At 39.8% G+C, this 22,558-nt stretch overlaps 1 protein-coding gene across 5 annotated transcripts in view; it reads left to right on the forward strand.

The window, feature by feature from the left end:
• PCDH15 (protocadherin related 15) overlaps positions 1-22,558 on the forward strand; it is a 464,553-nt gene that overhangs the window by 415,168 nt on the left and 26,827 nt on the right. For all 5 annotated transcript variants that reach the window (XM_065671106.1, XM_065671105.1, XM_065671103.1 and 2 more), the window contains 2 exons: positions 1,138-1,226; positions 15,417-15,593. In XM_065671106.1, coding sequence (XP_065527178.1) covers positions 1,138-1,226; positions 15,417-15,593 — 266 coding nt within the window. The remainder of the gene's footprint in view (positions 1-1,137; positions 1,227-15,416; positions 15,594-22,558) is intronic.

The raw sequence follows: 22,558 nt of genomic DNA on the forward strand, positions 1-22,558 counted from the left end.
TTCTCTTTTTCTTACACAGAAGTGTGTACATGCTACTCAGTGCATCTGATGACATTTCAAGCACATTTAAATATTTAAAGTTGAATTAAGCTTCAAAGCTGGTGAATCAGTGTTTGATGTGAAAATACATTATGGTTTGTCTGCTGAAGTACTTACAGGGTTCAGGCTTCTCTTTTGAAAATCAGGGTTTTTTTTTTTTTTTTTAGATTTAAATTGGATAACTCTGATTTTTAAATTTATGAGGTTTAACATTGTCCTACTTTTCCAAATTGACCTCCAGAATCCTCTATAGGGAGTGTAAGTTTTGGAGTATAATGTTTGCTGTCATGTCTATATGGACATTAGCCAAGTTTTAAGAAATGTTTTATTTTCTCCAGCAGGATGAGAAGTAACAGTTCCTTTCATAACCTAAGGGGAGGTTGGCTGTGCTAGTCAAGACGGAGCTATTACAAAATGAAAAAATATTTGAAAGGGAGGAAAAAGTATGCAGTTGTTTTACTGGAAGGCATCCTTGGGATGAAAAATATCTTACGGAGACTAGATCAGGAGAAGTAAAGGAGGGTTTACCATCTCTGCTGAATATGATGCATGTGTGTAGTCCCTTGTGCACCCTGTTCAACCTGCCATTGAGAAACAGAAGGGTTACATTGCTTTTGTAGTAGAAAATGCTAATGTGAGAAATTTGTTCTGAGGTCAGTCTGTTCTTAGGTGGAATTCTGGAATTTTTAATTTTATTTTTTTGGTAACAAAACAGAAGTATTGAATGCATTTGAGACTTTTTTTCTGGCCCTTTTAGAGGAAAAAGTTAAAATGTAAAATCTACATGGTAATGTAAAATCTACAGATCCATAATACTGTAAGTGAAGTCTAGACTGTGAAGACCAGGTTTCATAGTCTGTCCCTATAATTCTGATGCAGTCCTGCAATTACAGTTCTAGTTAAATCTTTGCCTGCTGTTTATTGGTTTTGGCTGCCAAGAAAAGCAAGATTTCCCAGCTCACTTGCTCCTAATTAAAATGAGAAATCTGTATATCAGGGCATGGCTATGATGGCAGGAAAGTAATTATTCCATTCTTTTTGTATGGGGAGGATGCTATGCATGGGAATGCCAATTGAATTTCACTCTTTTGTTTCCAGGTCTCTGTGGTCAATCAGTTGGATATGCAAGTCATCGTCTCTAATGTTCCTCCTACCCTTGTGGAACAAAACAAAGACCAACTTATAGGGTAATAAATTTATTTACTCTACAAATTTCAGACAATTCACTGGGTTTATGTTTAGATTCAGCAAAGAGTGCTCCCTTTTATGCCATGATCTTCTTTATTGCCAAAAACTTGAAAATGAGCAAGCGGGTGTTTTGATAAGGAGCACAACTGGCTGAGTGGCAGCACCGCTCCCCCCACCTCTAAATCTGCCTTTTGTCCCTCCCCCAGAGATGGCAGATCTACAGCACTTCTTTGCTTGCACATTTGCCCACTTTGCAGGCTGAAAGTTGGTTTAGAGCTGCACCTAATACAGACCATAATGGAACCTCCAAACACTGAGCGCAGAAACTGCATCTGTCAGAATCCAGGATATAAAACAAAGCACATCTCCAAAAGGCTGAGGTGGCATGTCTCAATGAGCTGCATTGCTTCACTATGATTTTATTCAGGTGATGTAGCTGTAAGGGAAAGCAGAATTTGGAAAAATTATAGTGGTACACTTAATACCACTAGCTTCTTTAAGATTCTTTCCAACCCAAACCATTCTATGTTATTATGATAAAATTTTAATTGAAAAACAGCGGTTACAGGGTGTCAGTATAAGGGCCTAGCGTGCATAAAATGTTGTGATGGAGGATGGGTAATTAGAACCCTAATACCTTGCAATAAAAGGGATATATTGTATCATATTGGAAACCGGCTAAAATCCTTTTAGTAAAATATGTTTTAATAACATTCATACACCACAGCATCATCAGCTGCCAGGAGTCAGGTTGTCAATTCCAACTTCTTTTTGTAAGACAAGGACAATTTCCTGTACTTTGTGTCATTAGGCATATGATCATGATTTAGACAATATGGGGAAGAAAATACTATAGCAAATAGTTTAGAAACATTTCTTTGTATTCTTCTGTCACTTTATTACACACTGATAAATGGCATTTTTCAGATTTCAACAGGTCTGTTCCATCCTGCCTGTTATCATACCTTTAGCTCTCCATGTAATTTGAAATACCCTGGGAGTGGTAATATAATCACTCACTGAAAAAGAATGTGTTGCCTGTAAGTGGCTCATGTCTTCACTGGGCTAGGAAAAAATATCAGTGGATTTGCTTCTGAAGATTTAGAATGTTTCCCTTCTCCTCCTCTATTTTTAGCCAGGTGTAAGTTAGCTCTGATAGATTCTAATGTCAGAAACAATAATTAAGTTTTTCACACAGTAGTCTGTATTCACAGGGACTCCATTTCATAGAGCTAAGAATAATAAAGGAGTTTGCTTGCTTAACACTTAAGATCTAGTTTTCCAAAAGTGTCGGGTGTTTGTGTTGCCTGGGGAGACAAAAGAACAATATATCTTTAGGGACAGTAATAGGAAATGTTTGTTTCTGCTTTACTAAGCCTCCAAGTTCACCTTAGTGTCCTTCACTGTGCAATTTTTAATTCGCAGAGTAGTTTGTAGCCTCTCTGGGCTTCTGCTTTCTTGAGTGGTAAAGATGAACACGTATTCAGTGCTGTTTGTTTCTAAGTGACAAAGGACAATCTCATGCTAAATTTGACTTACGCTGTGTTTGAGATCCTCCCAGTTTTGGACTGTCCTGGTGCCAAGGAACTACCAGCAAAATACTGATGTCCCTTATAGAAGGTGGTTTAAAAGCAGAATGAAACAAGCCTGGCTTCAATTAAGAGTGTGAACCACATGACATTATTCATGGGACTGAGGGCATGAATGCTGCAACAGGTGACATGGAAAGAACATGAAGAGCAGGTAGCATATTGCCCTTTCACAATGCCTGCAAAGATCTGCTTTTACAAACCATGGAGCAGCTTGTTTCCAGCTCCTAGCAGGTCTCAGCAGTGTTCAGTGCCTCAACAATGAATTGTGCCATAACCATACCCTCGCTCCTCTTCTTTGGGTCCAAGAGGAGTAGCAGGCATATCCTGCCACAGTCTTGGAAAATGGCCCAGAGCCACATTCATCAGTCTCCATGCTCCAAAAAACCTCTTCTGCCAGGCTGGAGTCTTGTAAAACTTGTTTCATGCTGTTCTGGCCCTTATGCATGGAAGTCTCTCACAGATGTGTAAATACAATGGTTGGATTTGATGAACTTAAAGGTCTTTTCCAACCTAAACAATTCTATGATTCTATATTCCACAGTGAATGAAGCATTTGAATGATTGCAAAAATATTAAAAAAAAATATTGCCAGGTTTTGAGTTCTCAAAATAAGCTTGGGAAGTCTTTATCTTCTCGAACAGTGTGAGGCTAGCAATGGAGTGTAGCATAAGAATTTCACTTCTAAGGGTAAGTTCTTAAGGACAGCCTTTGCTGGAAGAGATTGCATTAGCTTGTTTTAAAGTTGTTGCATTCTTTACTGAAAATATTTGAAGAGAGCTAAAGTTTCAGAAATAAGTTTGCGTCTGTGTACTTGTCTGTTTCAAATAGAAATACATTTATTTCATCTGCATCTTCAAATTTCTTGTGTGTGGTTTTTGTTTTTTTTTTTCCTAAAGTTTGAAAGATTGCTCTTTCCCTGTTTTTATGAAGTCTTTAATAATTCATGTAGGACATAAAAACAAATCAATAGGAATTTGTGTTTTTTCATGGCTATACGGAAGATACAGCCATAGGCAAAGGAAAATCAGATAATTTGGACACCTCTTCAGGCTAAAGTACTTTTGTCCAAAGAGGTTTCTGAGCCATTTCAAATAATGCACTAATTAATAAAATTAGAAGACTTTGTGTAATTCATTAACAGATAAAAAGACTGAATTGGTCACTGCAGAGGTTATTCAGCTCTTTCTCCTCTCGTTTTGGCACTTGAGTGATAGTAAGTATTCCCTGAAAATGCAACATTTAACCACTAATTGCAATACTTGGTGATGGGGAATAATAGGGAAGTGGGTAACTGGGTCATTTTTTAAATTATAGTGATTTTTCACAATAAAATAAATAGTGATTTAAACAACTTTGGAGGAGCAGTTATAATAGATTCTCCCTACCTGCCTGTTATTTTCACTAGAGGGTGGATACAAGGTATTGAGAAATATATAATTCTGTTCTACCACCCTGGAAAGGCTTACTCAGCATAGCCCTGAGATGTGTGCTGTTTAATGGTCCAAATAAAGGAAGTGTACCATAGAAGAAAAGATTTAAAGCATCACTACCTATTTGGCTTAGGAATTTGGCTTTTTGAGGGATACAATGGCTATGTCTTTAGCTAATGTTCTAATAGTGTTGTGATCTTCTGCAGTCATTCACTAAGGATCTTGGTTTTCCTCCAACTGCTTTAATTTCATCAACAAGTTTTTCATATCCTCCAGCCTGTACATCAATGTCAGATTTGCCATTTTTCTCACCCACTATAGTTATGTCTGTTCAGACAGATCCATTTATGTCTGCTGCAGAAAATGACAGAGAAAATGGAGTGAGGCTTAGTGGAAATTTCAGTGTGTGTTCCTCAGAAAATTTGGTGAAGGCAGACAACACGGTGTTTTTTCAATATGGCAATGTTTGTGATTGCTTACTTGTTGGGCAAGGAACAGCATTGCAACTGGAGTAAAATAGCTAACCTCATACTCTGAGTGTTTAGTTCTTTGGGTTTCATGTGATTGCAACTTAAGCTTCTAGCTAAAATTTGGTATGCCACATTAGCAGGAGAGACCTCTGTTTCTCTCATCCCATGAGTAATGGAAATGTCTTGCGAACAAAATTCCTCTGTACATGCTTCTATAAATGGAAAATAATTTTCTCTGAAATGGAATAATGGAGTGGCTCAGACTGAGTGCTTTGATGAAATACTCTGTAGACATTCCTCTTGAAAGGGCTGGGCTTGCCCTACAAGCCTACAAACCCTAAAAAATGAGATAATACTGCTTGGGGAATTCTTTCTACCTGAACTACAGCTAGCCAAAACTATTTGGACATCATTTTCAATGTTGATGCTTTTTGCATTGTGTGTGCTTTCTAAGCTAATCAAGAGAAAGCACATTTAGCTGCACTTAGACTCCTCTGGAGCTGTTAAACACTGTGTGAGGATTGTCTCCTCACTTTCAAAAATTGTGTGAGGTTTACCACATTATTCTTTCCTCCCTGTAGTGAAAAGTGAGCCTGGAAAGAACAGAGTTTCTTTTCCATCCACATGAAGAAAATTTCCCAGTGGCAGTGTAGGAGTATTTCTTTGGAAAAGAGGGTCTGATGGAATGACCTCATATGGCTAATAAACATGCATGGATAAAATAATAGAGAGTTGGTTTATTATTTAATAAGAAATTATGTAATAAGTCTAAATATTTAAACACTGAATTCTCAACTTCCCACATCAAGAAGTTTCTGTAGTCTCCTGTATTTTCAGTGTGGTCTTGCTGGTGATTGTTGTATGTTGACTGAAAAACAGACAAGTCATGGTGTCTGTTATAGTGCAGAGGCAGAGATCCCAAAATGCTTGTATTAGTTGCATACTGTGGGCTTTGAAGCTTGCCTTTTCTCTGTGTCGCTCAAGCATTTTGCACTCTCCTGGGCTGAGGAATTTAGGTGCATGCAGCTTCTTGGCCAGACCTGCCTCTGGAAGTGGAATCCTAGTGAAGATGCTTCTGTGTAGCAACTTTATCTGTCTTCTGGATGTTCGTGTGTATCACGTGCATCTTAATAGAGGTTAGTCCCTACTCTTCAAGACAAAACTACTGGAAATAGCACATGTGATAATTCCAGGGAACTTTTCCCCGTGTGTACTTTAGCCTGTTAGAGACTGCCATCCTTTATACCGTAATGCTGATAAAAGAAAGCGGCAGTTCCATAATGCAAGAAAATCCACACTCAAAACCTCTAATGAAATGTAGAAGTGACCAGGAAGTTCATTAGTAGAAAATCCAAAGCACTGATCCTTGGAGATATATAGAGTGAGTGTTTTTGGAATACAGAAGTTCAGCCTGCTAACTTAATAGTTTGCATAGATAAAGTTGACTGCCATCATTTCTCAAAGGAGTGTCTGCTCTGCTGCATAGAAATTGTGGTCCACTTAAAAGGAATGTCATAATATATACTGTAGCAATATATATTGCTATAAATTATATATCATAATATACATCACAAGAACATTGTACATCATGTATAATTTTATGTATAATCATAGCATATGAGAAAATATATTTTACGTATAGGAGCTGGATTGCACAGTCCTCTCTTTAGGGAATTGTTTCAAAAGATGGATCATTTCCCTTCAGTAGCATTTTGCTGTTGACAATATAGCAAATGGTGTTTTCTAATCTCAGTTGCAGAAGCCAGCCGGTGGCATTTAAAAAGGACAGCTGATGTGAGTGCTTTACATGGCACTTGTGTGTATCATTGTATTTTATATCTCTATTCCTGCTTTTTTGGAAGAATGTTGGTATGTTCAGTAATCGGGATCATGAGTGAATGCCTGTGAAATGTCATATACTTGCCAAGATGTGGCTGTGTATAATGAAATCAAATGTTATGAGTCATCGCTGGGATTCCAGCATTCTTGGTGCCTTTAGTAAAGCCAGACACAGCTATCTCTTGAGTGGGACACCTTAGAGGAGCTTGTTTGGAAACACAGTACCTCTGAAAGCACTCCTGAGTGTATTAAAATATTCAACCCTAGCATACCTAAAAAACTTAGTGGATTTTTTCCTCTCAGTCTATAGATTGCTAGAAAATAAGCATCTCTTTCCTGCTGGCTGAAGTTGCAGTGTATAAATCATTCAGACTCCTTAGTTTTGCTATAGGAGTACCATTCTGTTGCTCGCTTTATGATTTTTTGCATGTGGTTACTGAATTAAACCTAATTACAGGTGACTGTTGCATTTTGGGGTGGTGGCAGTGAACTTGCCATTAAGCACTCTTCAAGGCTAGCACTTACTTTCTTCCTCATTATTAAATGTTCTTTAGTTTCGCCTATTGCTATAGCTGCCTTGTTCCTTGTCTCGGCACTCTCTGATGCTGTTTTATGGGCTCATTTTTCTCCTGGCCTTTTGGACCACCTCCCCTCTGTCTTTTTCCCTTCCACTTCATTGCACTGTATTGTTTCATTCTAAATTAAATTGCAAAGTTAGCAAATAAATAAATTAGGTTATATTTAATTAGATAAAATAAGTAGATTAGAGGGACATTTGCCACCAACTGGCTGCATTATATTTCATATCCACCCTACACTTGGCTTTGCTTGGAGGATGCAATGCATGCTCTAGTTCTCACTTTGTACAGTGTTTAACAGAGCCCATTCTGTTTCTTAGCTGATCTTGGCCTCCCTTTGCTATAATCAGGATGATTAATAACAGTAGGCTACCTTTATTAGGTTAGGTAATAGAGACCAAAGCTTATTCAACTCCAGCTTTTCCATTTGCTACTTCCACTGCCAGCTGGGAAGCACTGGTTCAGCAGTCTTCTACCCCTTCCTCTCAATAATACCGAGCCCTGTTCTGTTAATGTGTTTTCTCTGAAGCGCTATAACGCAGTGCATGGCTTCTCAGATAAAGCTGTAAACTTCTGCTTTATTCTGAAATTGCTTACTGTTGCAGTAAAAACCCTTTTGTGCTGAGATCTGAAGAAACGTCTTCTGGGTCAAAGTCAAGATGTCTCTGTATTACTCTTCGGGTGAGTGTAGAGTAATGTTCCTTCTGTGACTGGGAGAAATGATACTGAAATAAAAAGTTGGAGTGCATGTAGGATTTTCGGAGGACAGGATTATACACGATGAGTACAAAAAGAAGAAAAACCTTAGCAACATGTAAGAAACAAAATTTTCTTTATGGTGTACAGTCAAATATGCTTTTATAGGATTAAGATAAGTAGGTATAAAGACATTGTCTCTGCCTTGTTTTCTAAACAATTTAGATGTTATTATATCCAGAGTAAATTGGCTCAGTAGTGCTCCTTCCTGCTAGACACATGCCTTTTGTGTGATGTAAACGTAGAAATAATCTTTGTCGAAAGACTGTTTTATAAAGAAAGAATAGTCTTAGGCTAGAAATAAACCCCAGTGCTTGCTTTTTTATTCTACACTGCAGCACAGAGCAGGCTGACTTAGATGACTAATAAGGGTTTCTTGACTTGTGTTGGCAGCTCCAAAGCAACTCAGTACTTCTCCAGAGGCCACAGAAGTAGTATAACCTACCCTGTGCTGTATGGATGTTGTAATAAGGCATCTGGGGCCAAGTGTATCACTCACCCCTTCCCCCCAAGTCTATTGCTACCTGCATGGGATGGGCTGGAATTGTTACTTGTCTGTTACTGAAATTGCAGTAGAAAATCCAGCAGTTTACTTGTCAATTATTAATCTTGCAAAAACTCAGCACAGCCAGAATTTAAGCAAAACTGAGAGTATACTTGGATTAAATGAAACACTTGAAAAGTCTGTATTGATGTTTACTGGCAGAACTGAATGCTCTCATCCGTGCATTTTTTGCCAAATTTGCTTGCATTTTCAAATACCTAAAATATGAATTTATCATTATTACTAAGCTATCTTGTGGACTTAGAATTTTCATTGAAGGAACCAAAAGTTATGCATGATATCTAGTCTTCAATACTTGTAGGTCCAAGTCTATGGTACCAGTTATTTTAGAGTCCTGGAAAAAAAATAATTGATTTTTTAAAGGTGGGGTTTTTTTATTTCTTAAAATATTTTTATGTGCTTCAGAAACATAGCAGGCAATTGAATTGCTAGGGAGTTTAAGTAATTTTTCTCCATAGAATTTTCTGCTAAGTAATTGTCCAGTCATTAAATTCAGGTGCTGGTGAGGATCTAAAATGTTCTACAGATTGAATTGTTTCTTTTGATTGTGCTTATTCAAAGGATATGCACACAACTTGACAATTCAGCTCAAGGGTATAAAACTGCTGGAACACTGCTATGCTATGTCATGCATCTTCTCTGCCAAGGGCAACGGAGGGTCATTAAACCTTGCTGCTGACTTACCAAATCTTACACGATGACTATTAGTCTAGTTGAGTTGTCATTGCTGGATTCTCCCAGTGTGGCTGATTCCATATTTAATATTTTGAGATGAAGTAACTGATTTGTATGGACCTTTCACGTTAGTTTCCAAAGGGGCTTCTAAGTAGTCCTTTGCATTTCCTAGTAGCAGGATCTCTCCTATGCTGAGGCATACATCTGGCATGCTGGATTTGTGCAGCAGTGGGGAAAAAGCAGCATGATGCTATGATGCCAGGGTGTGGCCCTTAGTTTAGTCCTGTGCTCAGCAGGGTCTCCTCTACCTGTAATGGGGTGTAGCAACCTCAGCCATGCCGTGTGGCATGATGTCTCAGGTGTGCCTAGCAGCTCATGGGCATAGTGCTAAGTGTGGCACAGGAACGTTGTGCCTTATCCCAGATTTTGGATTTTGGTCTGCTGTTTGCGGAAATGTTCTTGGAACCAGAATGCCACAAGGCAAGGGACAGCTCAAAAAACCAACATACCTGCATCAAAAGGAGTATGACCAAAAGATTTAAAGAGGTAATCCTGCCCCTCTCCTCTGCTCTCGTGAGACCTCACTTGGAGTATTGTGTGCAGTTCTGGTGTCCCCAACATATGAAGGACATGGAACTGTTGGAACAAGTCCAGAAGAGGCCACAAGGCTGATCAGGGGACTGGAGCACCTCCCGTATGAAGGCAGGCTGAGAAAGTTGGGGCTGTTCAGCCTGGAGAAGAGATGCCGTGTGGAGGCCTCATAGCAGCCTTCCAGTATCTGAAGGGGGCCTACAAGGATGCTGGGGAGGGACTCTTCATTAGGGACTGTAGTGATAAAACAAGGGGTAATGGGTTCCAACTTAAACAGGGGAAGTTTAGATTGGATACAAGGGCAAGGTTCTTTACTGTGAGGGTGGTGAGGCACTGGAATGGGTTGCTCAAGGAAGCTGTGAATGCTGCATCCCTGGCAGTGTTCAAGGCCAGGCTGGACAGAGTCTTGGATGACATCATCTAGTGTGAGGCACCCCTGCCCATGGCAGGGGGGTTGGAAGTAGATGGTTTTAAGGTCCTTTCCAACCCTAACTATTCTATGATTCTGTGATTCTATCTCTGTGGTTTTGCCTTTACATTTCTTTCTCATTTAATGATGAAAAAAATAATCTCTGAGTCTTCAGGATATTTATGGCCACATGTCCACAATGACAGTGAAAATCCTCTTGGTCTTAATTTACTATAACTGGTGTCACTTGTGGGATTTCAGAACATGATGGTAATGTACCTGGAGGCATTTCTGTTCATTACGTTATGTCTGGAGAGCTAAAATTGAGTTAGAGCAGGAAGAAAGTCTTGTCACCTGTTAAGTTGCTGGTTCTACCTCTTACTACATCACTGCTGGGAGGACAGTAATTACCCTCATTAACAAGTGACAGACAAATTAAGCTAACTGTTGCTCAGATCATAGAATCATAGCATTGTTTGGGTCAAAAAGGACCTTAAAGATCCTGTAGTTCAAATGCCCTGACATGGGGAGGGACACCTTACCATGTTGCTCAAGGACCATCCAACCTGGCCTTAAACACTTCCAGGGATAGTGCAGCCACAGCCTCTCTGGGCAACCTGTTCCAGTGCCTCACACCCTCACAGTAATGAATTTCTTCCCAATATCTAATCTAACTCCACCCTCTTTCTATTTAAAACCATCCTCGCTTGTCTTATCATTACATGCCCTTGTAAAAACTCCCTCTCCATATTTCTTGTAGGACCCCTTTGGGTATTGGAAGGCTGCTTTGAGGTCTCCTCTAAGCCTTCCTTTTTCCAGGCTCAACAAGCCCAGCTCTCTCAAACCTGGCTTCATAGGAGAGGTGCCCCAGTCCTCTGATCATCTTTATGACCCCCCTCTGAACTTGCACTAGCAGCAGGTCCATGTCCTTCTTGTGTTGGGGCCCCAGGGCTGAACACAGTACTCCAGGTTGGATCTCACAAAAGTGGAGCAGAGGGGGAGAATCATGTCCCTCAACCTGCTGGCCATGCTGCTAGTGATGCAGCCCAGGATACAGTAGGCTTTCTGGGCTGCAGATGCATGCTGCTGGCTCATTTTGAGCTTCTTATCAATCAGCACCCCCAAGTCCTCCTCCTCAGGGCTGCTTTCAATCCAGTCTCTGCTCAGCCTGTGTTTGTGCTTGACATTGCCCTGACTCTGCACTTGGCCTTGTTGATCTTCTTTCGGTTTGCATGAGCCCACCTCTCCAACCTGTCAAGGTCCCTCTGGATGGCATCTTTTCCCTCCAGTGTGTTGACCACACCACACAGCTTGATGTCGTCGGAAAACTGGCTGAGGGTGTGCTCAATCCCGTTGTCCATGTCACCAACAAAGATGTTAAGTAGAACTGCAGGTTCTGTTGTTACTTAAAGTATGTATTTTCAAAATTAGTTCTTGTGGGTACTACAAGCAGGTGGCCATTTTCAGTAAGTTTTAAAATAACTACAGTTCTCAGCATCGCAATTTCAGCTGAATGACTTCTACAGTAACTCTATGTGGAACTGCCCTATTTTTAAGTGTATTCTTTAATTGCTACTTTTCAGTCTTCAGTACATTTTTATTACATATTTCAACCTAAGCATGCAATTTTTGTGTTTCAGATGAAATATTACTGTCATTTCACTGTACTTGTAGCATTTCTTGCAATGTCAGTTAAAGCCAGTGACTGTGGCTTACCTATTTCTCATAATCAGAAAGCAGTATGCTATTTGTTCTTCAATTTTAATCATGTTTTAGACAAAGATGCTTTCTGTCCTGTGTTCAGCTGTAGCAGTCATTTTTCTCCTTAGTAGAGACACTGTCAAAGGCAATGAATTCTAGCAGAAGCCAGGCCAGGAATTTCTGAGAAAAGGGAATGTTGTTACAAATTCTGCTAAAAGTGACTCTACATTGTAACCTTCCACCCTTACAGGGTGTTTCTGGCTCAGGTGAGATTATAGTTCTGTGCGAGGAAATCCCTGCAGCAACAGAGGATGGTTGTATACTAATAGGGAAGTAAATCTGGTAAAACGTATTTGTTCTGTCTGAATCCTTGCGCATTCTAAAGGTCATTATGGTTTCTTTTAATAGCTTACATTCACAGAATGTTTGGAGATTTTTTTATAGTAATCTGCATTTCCCAGATTTGTTCTATCAAGTTTTAACTGGGAGAATTATTGTTACTGAGTTGTCTGTGAAAGGTTATCACCTTAGGCTGCCAGTTAGGTGTGTGCCAGATGTAGAGGTGAGTAGAGTTTACCATAACTGCAAACAGCACAAGTGCTTTTTTAGAGAACACCAGTTAACTAGCAATGTGTCAGACTAATCTGTATTTTCATTTTCCCTACAAAAATGGTGCTGCATTAAAAGTATTATTCACTGCTAGGCTAAGAACTGGATCTGACAGACTTGGATTTTTCAAAATCTAATAGAAAAGCTTCTATTTTAAGGGCACACTAAACTTTCACACAAAGAATAGGGAAACTGGATGAATAAATGTGAATCAGTGGTCTTGAAAAATTATGAGGTGGTGATACTGCTTTGACAGCATTACTGTACTTTGGAAATCTTGTGTCAGGGAAAAAAAACAACAGCGAAATGTAACCTCAGCAACTGCAAAAGATTTTAAGACACGTGACTTCTTAAAGTCATTGATGCCTTTTTTTATGAGATCTGTCTTCCTCTGCATGCTAGTGCATCCTTGATAGTACGTAATGCATTAGGCGGCATGCTTCCTCTCACTCCCTTGCTTTTGCCTCCTAACTCAACTATTGCTTTTTTATTTGATCTTCTGATCACATATATTAGCCCAGAGAATCTTACATAGTTCCGTAACTCATTGCTGTGACGGAATGTTTAGACTACCAGCTTCTCTTGTTTATTTCTCTGTACTTCTTTGCGCTTGTGTCCAGTATTGATGATATTTGCTTTTATGCCTTTGTTTCTAAAGCTTTCTGTTGTTTTTAACAGAACTCTTCTCAGTCCCAGTTTGGAAACCTCATCACACCATTAGCTGTGTGTAAAGACCTGTGTTCTCTGAGATGTATTCTGTCATTTCCCAGCAGCCATGGTTAAAGCTCTTCTGATACAGTGTCTGAACAGCTTTCCATTTTCCTTCTGGCTCCATTTATTCTTGTGAGAATTGGGGTCCCCACCATCTTGGCTGCCAGCCTCAGTTTCAGCCTTGATGGTAATAGCAGTTCTCCCTGTTGCATACAGAATTTGAGGGTCATCCAGCTGAGCTGTTTTCATAGTTTAAGATCAGCTGTAAATCAGCCACACAGTCTCTCTCTCACTCCCCACCCTTCTTCACTCCCCCCACTCCCGGAGGGATGGGGAGGAGAATCGAAAGAATGTAACTCCCACGGGTTGAGATAAGAACAGTCCAGTAACTAAGGTATAACACAAATCACTGCTGCTACCGCCAATGATAATAATGATAAGGGAAATAATGAGGGAAGAGAATACAACCGCTCACCACCTGCCAACCGATACCCAGCCCGACCCAGTAGTGAACTAGCCCTTCCCGGTAACTCTCAGTTTACATCCTGGGCATGATGTGCTGTGGTATGGAATACCTCTTTGGTTAGTTTGGGTCAGGTGTCCTGTCTCTGCTTCCTTCTGGCTTCCCCTCCTCTCTGGCAGAGCATGAGTCTCATAAAGTCCTTGGTCAGACTAAATATTTGAGCAGTAACTAAAAGCATCAGTGTTATCAGCGCTGTTCCCAGGCTGAAAGTCAAAAACACAGCGCTGCACCAGCTATTAAGAAGGATTAAAAATTACTGCCACTGCTGAACCCAGGACAGCTGTGCTACTTCTAAACCTCCTTTTTTCATTGGATGCACAGTGCAGAAGATATGGAGGAACAGTCTGCTACCAGAACTCAGCAAATTTTATGGGCCCCACTAGAGGAGAGGACCAGACAAGGAGGAAGGGAGTATTTTTAAAAAAAAAAACTTTATTAAGGTCCTGTCCTTTCTAAAGCAGCTTGTTAGAGCACTAGTGAGTTATGCTTATGCTTTTCTGTAAACCCTCCGTATCTGAGGTACAGATGTGCTTGCTGTCAATGTAGAAACTTCTCAGGTGTTCAGTGAAGTCCTTTCCCCATCAGTCTGGCGCATCTGCAGGCACACTATAATGAAGACATTTCAAACTCATATAGGCATGCGTATTTGTTGTTTGTTTGGAGGAACATTCTGCGAACAGACATTCTGCTTTTGCCTTTTTGAATATTTTAGGAATGGCATCACATTTTAAGACTTTTCCCATAAACAGTTCTGCATGGAAAACTGTAGAAGAACAGAAGATTTTGAATTAAAGCACAGGCTTCCCAAAGAACAAACTAAGATGTCTGCAGGCATTCAGTTGTCAAAAAAAAAAAAAAAAAAAAACCCAAACCTAAAAATTCAGTAATAAAGTTAAAGCATATTTAAAATAGATCACATGACAAGAATTAATAAAATGATCAGTATATGTCATCTTCTCTAATACATTTTAATCCCCCGGAATTGCATTTACCTCGTGTAGTGACACATTGTGATTCATACACATGTCTGCGGAGCATGCCATTCTTTGCTATAGCATTTTGTAATGATTCCTTCTCTTCAGAAAAAGAACTTTTTTTTTGGTGTATTGTTGTTATGCCCTTGTTATCTCAGGCACAGCTGTCTTTCTGCTGCTTGCAGAACGTCTGCAGTTTATTTTTTTCCTATGGTAAACATGTCAGCTTGATATTTGAACTTTCTTGTGGCTGTAAAACTTGTTCATGCTTTTTGGAGTACCAGATATTCTGGCATCTGATATGCTGTGCTGTATTGGAGGGCCAGATGAAATAGCCCACCAAAACCATGGTTGTAGTAGTTGTTTCTGTGGGCAAAAATGTATTGTATGCACCCTGTGTAAGGCTGGAATTGAAGAGTTCTGAAAACATATAGCTTAATAAAAGGATTTCAGGGTTGTTTTTTTTTTGGTGAAATATAAATGGTGTTTCCCATGAGCCATTTAAAACTCAACTGATGTCATAAATACAAAAAGCGAGACTAAAGAACACTATTTCTGATGGCCTCTCCTAGCACTGCTAAGCTTTTCCCAAGAGTTCAGCATTTAAGAGGCTATATTGAAGCAGAGATTTTTTTTAAAGTGCATTGAAGGTTACCATCCTTCTAAGCCTGTGGATTTTATTTGTTAGTATCTTGTTTTAGGCTACTGTCAGTCTTAATTAGAGCAAATATATCACTGCAGCTTTCTGGCTCTATCTCATCTTTAGGATTTTGGAACGCTATGTCCAAGATCAGATTCCTGGTGCAACAGTTGTGGTGGAATCCATTGGTGCACGGAGGTTTGGGGATGGGTACTCTGAAGAGGATTATACCAAGTCTGACCTCATGGTCTATGCAATTGACCCTCAAACAAATAGAGCTATAATGAGGAACGAACTTTTTAAGTAAGTATATTATTTGTTGCTCTTCCTGTATTTCTGTGGACTGTTCCAAAGCCTGTTCGTCTATCTCAGCAAGTGGTTCAGCACAACAGGAATGGAAAAAATCTATTGATGCAGCTGGTGCATGCTCCTACATCTGCCTTATGTGGTGCTTGGGAGTTTGCAATTTTACTAGGTTCAGTCCATTCCCTTGAGCTGAATGGCCCCAGTATGTGTGATTTAGATGTTGTCACCATAAGAGCTTGCAGTATATTTGGTCCACCTTGGGGAACAGCTTCCAGTTTGAATTCCTCTGAAGGAATTTACTTTCTAAGTGCTAAAACGTTTCTGTGATCAGCAAACAAGAGCTTGGTGCTCCAACCATTGACCTTTAGGCTTTCTGCAGTTTCCATTCGGAACATGTCTGTTTCTCTTTTCTTTTTTTGAGGAAACTGAATAAAGAAGGGAAGGGAAAGGAATAGAGGTGGTGAGTCCTTGGCTAAAGTATAGATATCAGGGCATGGCCCAGGTTTACATCTACATGCAACAAATCAGTAGGGCTCACAGGTGCCCCGTGGGGTGAGCAGACAGATCTGCATGGGCTTCTCCCCCCAGATGCTAGAGGAAATGGTAAACAGCAGTAGACAGGCCACTTATTACATAATTTGATGTTGTTTTGCCTTTTCAATTGACTTCCAAATTAGCAGTTAAATTCCAGTGTCACGTAAAGCATGAGATGGCTTTTTATTGACTGATTGTAATTAGAGCATGTTGTCAGTAAGTGGGCCAGCTCTGGTCACTTCAATAGAGCAGTTTGGTAGGGTGCCACTCTGCCTGGACTTTTGTACCTTAGTTCAACTCTGGTGGGATATCATTCTGGCATGCTCTGCCTGCCTAAGAGGAGAAAACAGACATTACATGGGTAAGGAAATTAAATTAAGGTAATCTCTTTACATCTTTTTCTGAGTCTTCACTAGTGGCAAGTAGGTTCTAAGACAAAATTAGTACCTCAACCCATTCAGCTGCCAATGTACAAACATGGCTGTAGAATCATTTTGTAAGAAACGGTGTTTTTGTGTTTCAGCATTCTGCATATGCTTTTAAACACTGAAAATGCAAATGAGGCTTTTCTGCTAAAGCAGAATCTATCTTTTGGAATTCTGTTTGTGTTTCACCTTTGTGTTTGCTTTTTATCTTGGTGAAAACTAGACCAGACTGTTCCATGATGCTATAAAGCATCCTAAAAAGCAAATGGCTATGAGCCATCTCAGTGAACTGTGATTGAAAAAGGGCTTGTTCTCCCGAGCTCTTAATTTAGTACAGATGAATTACGGCATACTAAATCTCTACATATATTCAGAGTTTATAGGTTGGAAAGGATCACTGTGATCAGTCTGACCTAGTATAATAAACACCATGGGCACTCCCAAATTTAATTCTGCTTTGAGCATATCTTTCGGCAAAGCAACTGCTTAAGACAATCTGGTCAATTACAAGCTTTGCGTTGTTATTGCAGGGTAATTATTTTTACTGAAAAAAAATAGGCTTTTTATTTTTTTGTTATTTAGTCACTTACAGTTTTCTCTGAACCCTCTCCAGTCTTCCAGCATCACTTTCTGAAATAGGAATGTAAAATTCATGACAGTAAGCTGGTATCTGTGCATAGAAGCAGTTTTTGTTCTCTTTCAAATCCATAAAAAGAATCTTTTCCTGATGCAGACTGTCTTCATTGTCATAAAATGTGTCCCTCTTCATTTTGGTGCTCTTTGAAAATATAAGAATGTCTTTTTAAGGGGTGTTCGTGTGTCCAGTGAAATACACAGAATAGAGTTAAGTTAAAAAACTATTTATGAAATGTGAAGGGCAGGTTATTAATTTGCCTGGTCTGCAAATGTATGGGGTACCAGCTTAGAAGCAACTTCATTAAAATGCTCTGTGTCCTGCATACTCAGCAGGTTTGGGTTGGTGTTTGTTCTGTTTGTGGTTTTTTGTTTAGGTTCACTTGGTTGATTTGTTTTCTTTTTCTTTTCCTCTCTTCAAAAGCTTTTAAATATTTGCTGAGAGACATTTTGGATGCCCCATCCCTGGCAGTGTTAAAGGCCAGGTTTGATGGGGCTTTGAGCAACCCGGTCTAGTGGAAGGTGTCCCTGCCCGTGGCAGGGTGGTTGGAACTAGATGAGCTTTAAGGTCCATTCCAGCCCAGGCCATTCTATGATTTAAATTGCCCAAATCCATGGGAATGCTTTCCTGGCTTTAGGATAAAGGTGAGCAAGTGTCAGCTTGCTGAAATAAAGAGAAAAATGAAGTGAAAGTTTTGTAGCTTAATATCTGAAGTTAACAAGTTTTCACTAGCAAGTGGGTGAACCTCGAGATTTGGCTCAGCTGAGGTGCTTACCCAAATCTAAAAAGAAATTTATTCTGTGGCCATCTTTCCTGCAGTTTTGATTTTTAGCGGGATAGCTCAATATTCTTCCTGCTACAGTCACAGGACACAGTTGCAATTGTTGTCCCCTCACTGTGAAGAGATTACTAAGGGTCACAAACATCCTCCTGCCAGACAGGAATTTACTTCAGATCCTAGCAGAAAAGAGATAGGAGAAAGGTAGGGACGTCAGAAAGTATGTAAACCCCTGTTTTAAAAGTTTAATTAGCAATAAGGAAGATAAATTTATCCAAAGTATTTTCTAAGTGTAGAAAAATTTCATTATGTATACAGAGGCGTGAACTGTACCAATGGCACAGATTTAGCACGTGAATTCTGCCAGTTGTGATTTTAACACAACTTACTGAGTGATCACATATTGGAAGATACCTGTGCTTTTCTTCAATGGGCTTTTGGGAAACACTGTCCTGTGTTTCTGCTTATGAGACATAGTGGAGGCCCTGATTTCAACTGGGTTAAACCTGTCACTGTTTGGAAATAATTGTCTGCAAAAGTCTTAATGAATGTTGAGGTGAGTTGAGGACACAGCGAGCAGAACAACCTGTTCACCTTTGCAGGGGGAGGGTGCGGCTGGGATATAGACAGGTGCCACTATCACTGCTGACTCATCCTGGTTGTTACTGTCAGCCAGGCACAAGTCAGAGTACTGCTGGGGTCCCAAAGGTGTTTGGATTTACACTGGAGTTGGGAGGAAAGGACAGCCAAGAGCGCTAATGCCCAACAGCAAAGTCACACTCGCGACCAGCTACAGAGCTGCATTTCTACAAGTGGTTAATTGTTAAACCAAAGCTTATGTTTGAGGTTGTGTAATCACTTTGGGAAGTGTTGTTCCAGTATGTCAGATCACGTCCAACAGTCATTTATGAAATTAAGACATATAAAGAAATGCAGTGTGCTCTGGATGTGCTGTATTAATACTGATGTGCACGGCAACAGTTCATGCATAGACTGTACTGTACTCACTACGAGTATCTTGAATGGGCTGCCTCACATCCAGAAGTCCCAGATGACTTGCCCAATCCCACATATTTGGATTCAAGCAAAATGTTTGGCTAGAAAACAGAGACATGATTTAGAAGTCATGGACATAATGGCCACACTGTGTTCATCACTGCCAGCTGGGGAAAACCTATGTGTCTCTCAAGACATGCTGATTTTTCCCTATCCTGTAATTTATAAGACTGATACACAAGGAGAGATTCATACTTTTCCTTAGGGCTTTTATGACTGATTACCTGACGTTTTTATTAATCAGGAATCTGCCTGGTTACACCAAAAGGAGAGTCTGAACAGTAACTGTGCTTTATTTCCTCCTCAACCTTAAACTCCTGAAAGACTTTGAGGCCGCTTAGATAATTTTACAGAACTGAAATGAACAGCCTCCTTTTTTATCTTTTATATGAAAGAGGGTTTGATGTATTGGAGCATAAAAAACAGTTGAATCCAGAAAATTTCTCCTGTATATATTAAGTGGAAAATGTCCACCATTAAAAAGAAAACGCTTACCATGTCTTTGTCTTTTGCACAGTTTCATCAGGGAGTAAATGTGCATGGTTGAGTTATGAACCTGTTAAAATAGGGTTTGTCAAGAAAATGCTAACAGAATGTTAACTGAGAGATTGTTAAAATCATCCAGAGATTTAACGCTATCCTACTTGAACACTATTCTTTTGCCAGCTCAAAGGATGTGTAACATGCATGCACCAGTGACATCTAGTGTACAACAAAAGTAGAGCTCCTTTTATACTCGATTTATGTCCTGTGAACCATCATTGCAGATCTTTAAGCTGTGAAAAAGGATTTTTGCTCAAATGTTTTGCAGAAGAAATCAGGCAATGAGTTGTGAATAACAGCAGAGAATACTAATACAAGGGAAATTATTCTTCATGTCGTCTTGGGTTGCTTTTTGTGGGAGTGTGGGTCTGTGAGTGAGCAGCCACTGGTCTTTGAAATTAGTATCATGATACCAGCACTATTTCATCATTTGGGGTGAATTGTTCTGCATGTTATGAAATTCAGCTAATACATTACACAGATCAGAGTGCATTCTCCCCAGAGAGGGGAAAAAAAGAAAAAAAAGGAAAAAACCAAAAACCCCAAACGAAAAGCCAGGGACAAACAATGCAATGAGGGTTTATCAGTAACTTGAAAGGAAATCAATTTTAAGAAATTAACACCCTCTAAGAAATGGTCTTTTAGGAGTGTAATTTCTGCTGTGGGATCAGACTAAGGAAATGGAAGCTATTTCAGATTTTCTTTAGACATTCAGAGTTTATATGCAGAAATCCTTCCAGAACATTTTTCAGCTTTTTCTCTTCTTTTGTGTGTGTGTGTTGTGGGTTTTTGGTCTTCTTTATCTCAGTGTTTTTCGCTTGACTTTTTCCAGGAGAACCACTGTACATGTAAGGGCGTGGGGTGCTGCTATATTTAAGAGCCAGCAGGATACTCCACCATCCCAATGGATGCATCCTACTTTGATCTTTATAGCTGGAGCCTACTACTTGGCAGCTTGTGATCCTCACTTCAAAGTGATCCAAGAATTTTTATTTTCCCTTGGAAGTTGAAGCATTGGCCAATTTTTTTTTTATTTTTTTTTTTTTTAAAGAAAGCCTTTGCCAAAATGTTGTTTCAAACTCCTAAAGTAAATTTCTTAAACACTCTGTGCTGGTTTTGACTAGGGTAGAGTTAATTTTCTTCATAGTAGCTAGTTGGGGCTATGTGCTGACAACAGTGTTGATAACACAGGAATGTTTTAGTTACTGCTGAGTAGTGCTTATGCCAGGTCAAGGCCTTTTCTGCCTCCCACCCCACACCACCAGGGCATAGGCTAGGGGTGCACAAGAAGGTGGGAGGTGACACAGCCAGGACAGCTGACCCTAACAGACCAAAGGGATATTCCATGCATTATGGCATCATGCTGAGCATGTAAGGCTGGGAGAAGAAGGAAGGGGGAAGATTCAGAGTGATGGCATTTGTCTTCCGAAGTAACCATTAAGTGTGACAGAGCCCTGCTTTCCTGGAGATAGCTGAACATCTGCCTGCTGATGGGAAGGAGTGAACAAAGTTCTTCATTTGCTTTCCCTATTAAACAGTGTTTATCTCAGCGCACAACTCTTCCCACTTTCACTCTTCCAGTTCTTTCCGTCATCCCACTGTGGAGGGAGGAGTGAGTGAGTAGCTGTGTGATGCTCAGTTGCTGGCAGGGGTTAAACCACAATAAAAACATATTGTTTGCTATTAAAAAGTCATCCAGTAGGAAACTTTCTATTGTATGAGAAATTAGGTCATTTGGTTAGGATTTATGTTTGGCTACCCATCTTTAAATTGCCAATTAACAGATCAGATACTGAACTTCTTCCACTGCATTTGTTTTTTCAGAGACTGTTCTAGTCCTTTGCTTGGTAACTATGTTGTTCCAAATTCCTCTCATAGGTGATGTACAGACAGAAGATAAACATAATTGTAGGTTGCAAGCAGTGGCAGCAGCCGTGTGTTTCTGTTAGCTAATATCCTACTTTTGCCTAGGACCAAACTTAACAGTGTCTTGTAGGACAAATTGAAGACAACTTTTTTCTCTATAGCTGTACAGATAGGCTATTGCTCCTGTAATTAGTAATGTTAGTCAAGATTGTTCTAGTATCTAGCAGTGTTTGGAGAGCCCACAGAGTTTAATTATAGTTTATTATAAGCATTCAGTGGTTTTCCTTTTAGAAGATGTGTGAAACTACAGAAGAAATGGCCTGCATCTTCTCCAAAAAAAGGGGAGGCAAGTTTACTGTAATCTCCATTTGTCATCTTTTGTGACCTCCAACTTGAAAGTCACAAAGGAAGCGTTTAAGAAAGGAGGCTGGTAAATAAATTCCCTCAGCACTATGCCAGACACTGAGAGGGCACATCCTTCAGCTACTGTAATGTTCACTCCCACTGGACATGAGTTCATCTGATCATTGTCCCTCTTTGTTTTCCTCTTGCCATCAAACATTCATGCTATAAGCTAAAGTCTTACTCAAATAATTCAATACTTAGTACCAGCACTACAATCTAAGAAAACAGCAGAGACCTGGAGACTAACAACACAGAGCAGATGCAAGAATGAGCCTCAGAATTGATGCAGCTGGGGGAAGGGGGTAGGGATTGATAAAAGCATAGTTTTTTCACATCCCTTTTCTTCTTAATATTGAAAGGGAAGTCAAAAGGGAACAAACTGTAGGCTATCCTTCCAGCTAAAGAATTTCTCTAAGAGGCTAAGGAAAGTCCTCTAAAAATTACCCACTTCTAGAGTAGCATCCAGTTGCTCTTTAGGCCAGAGTAGTCTTTTGGGATGTGTGCAGGAGGATTAGTTAATTGTCTGTGGTAGACCACTGAAGGAAAAAACACAAAGCAAGCCATTTGCCATGCTTCTGTCAACTGCATGGAGAACATTTTGCCCCTAGAAATTAGGATAAACTTCAGCTCACTTCTCCTTTTCAGTGATTGAACTGTGATCTGGTATTAAGTACATTGGAGTTATCACTGGCATAGGGATTACAGGAAATTTCTAATATTC

This window comes from Lathamus discolor, chromosome 3 (assembly GCF_037157495.1).
Source record: "Lathamus discolor isolate bLatDis1 chromosome 3, bLatDis1.hap1, whole genome shotgun sequence".
Lineage (NCBI taxonomy): Eukaryota > Metazoa > Chordata > Aves > Psittaciformes > Psittacidae > Lathamus > Lathamus discolor.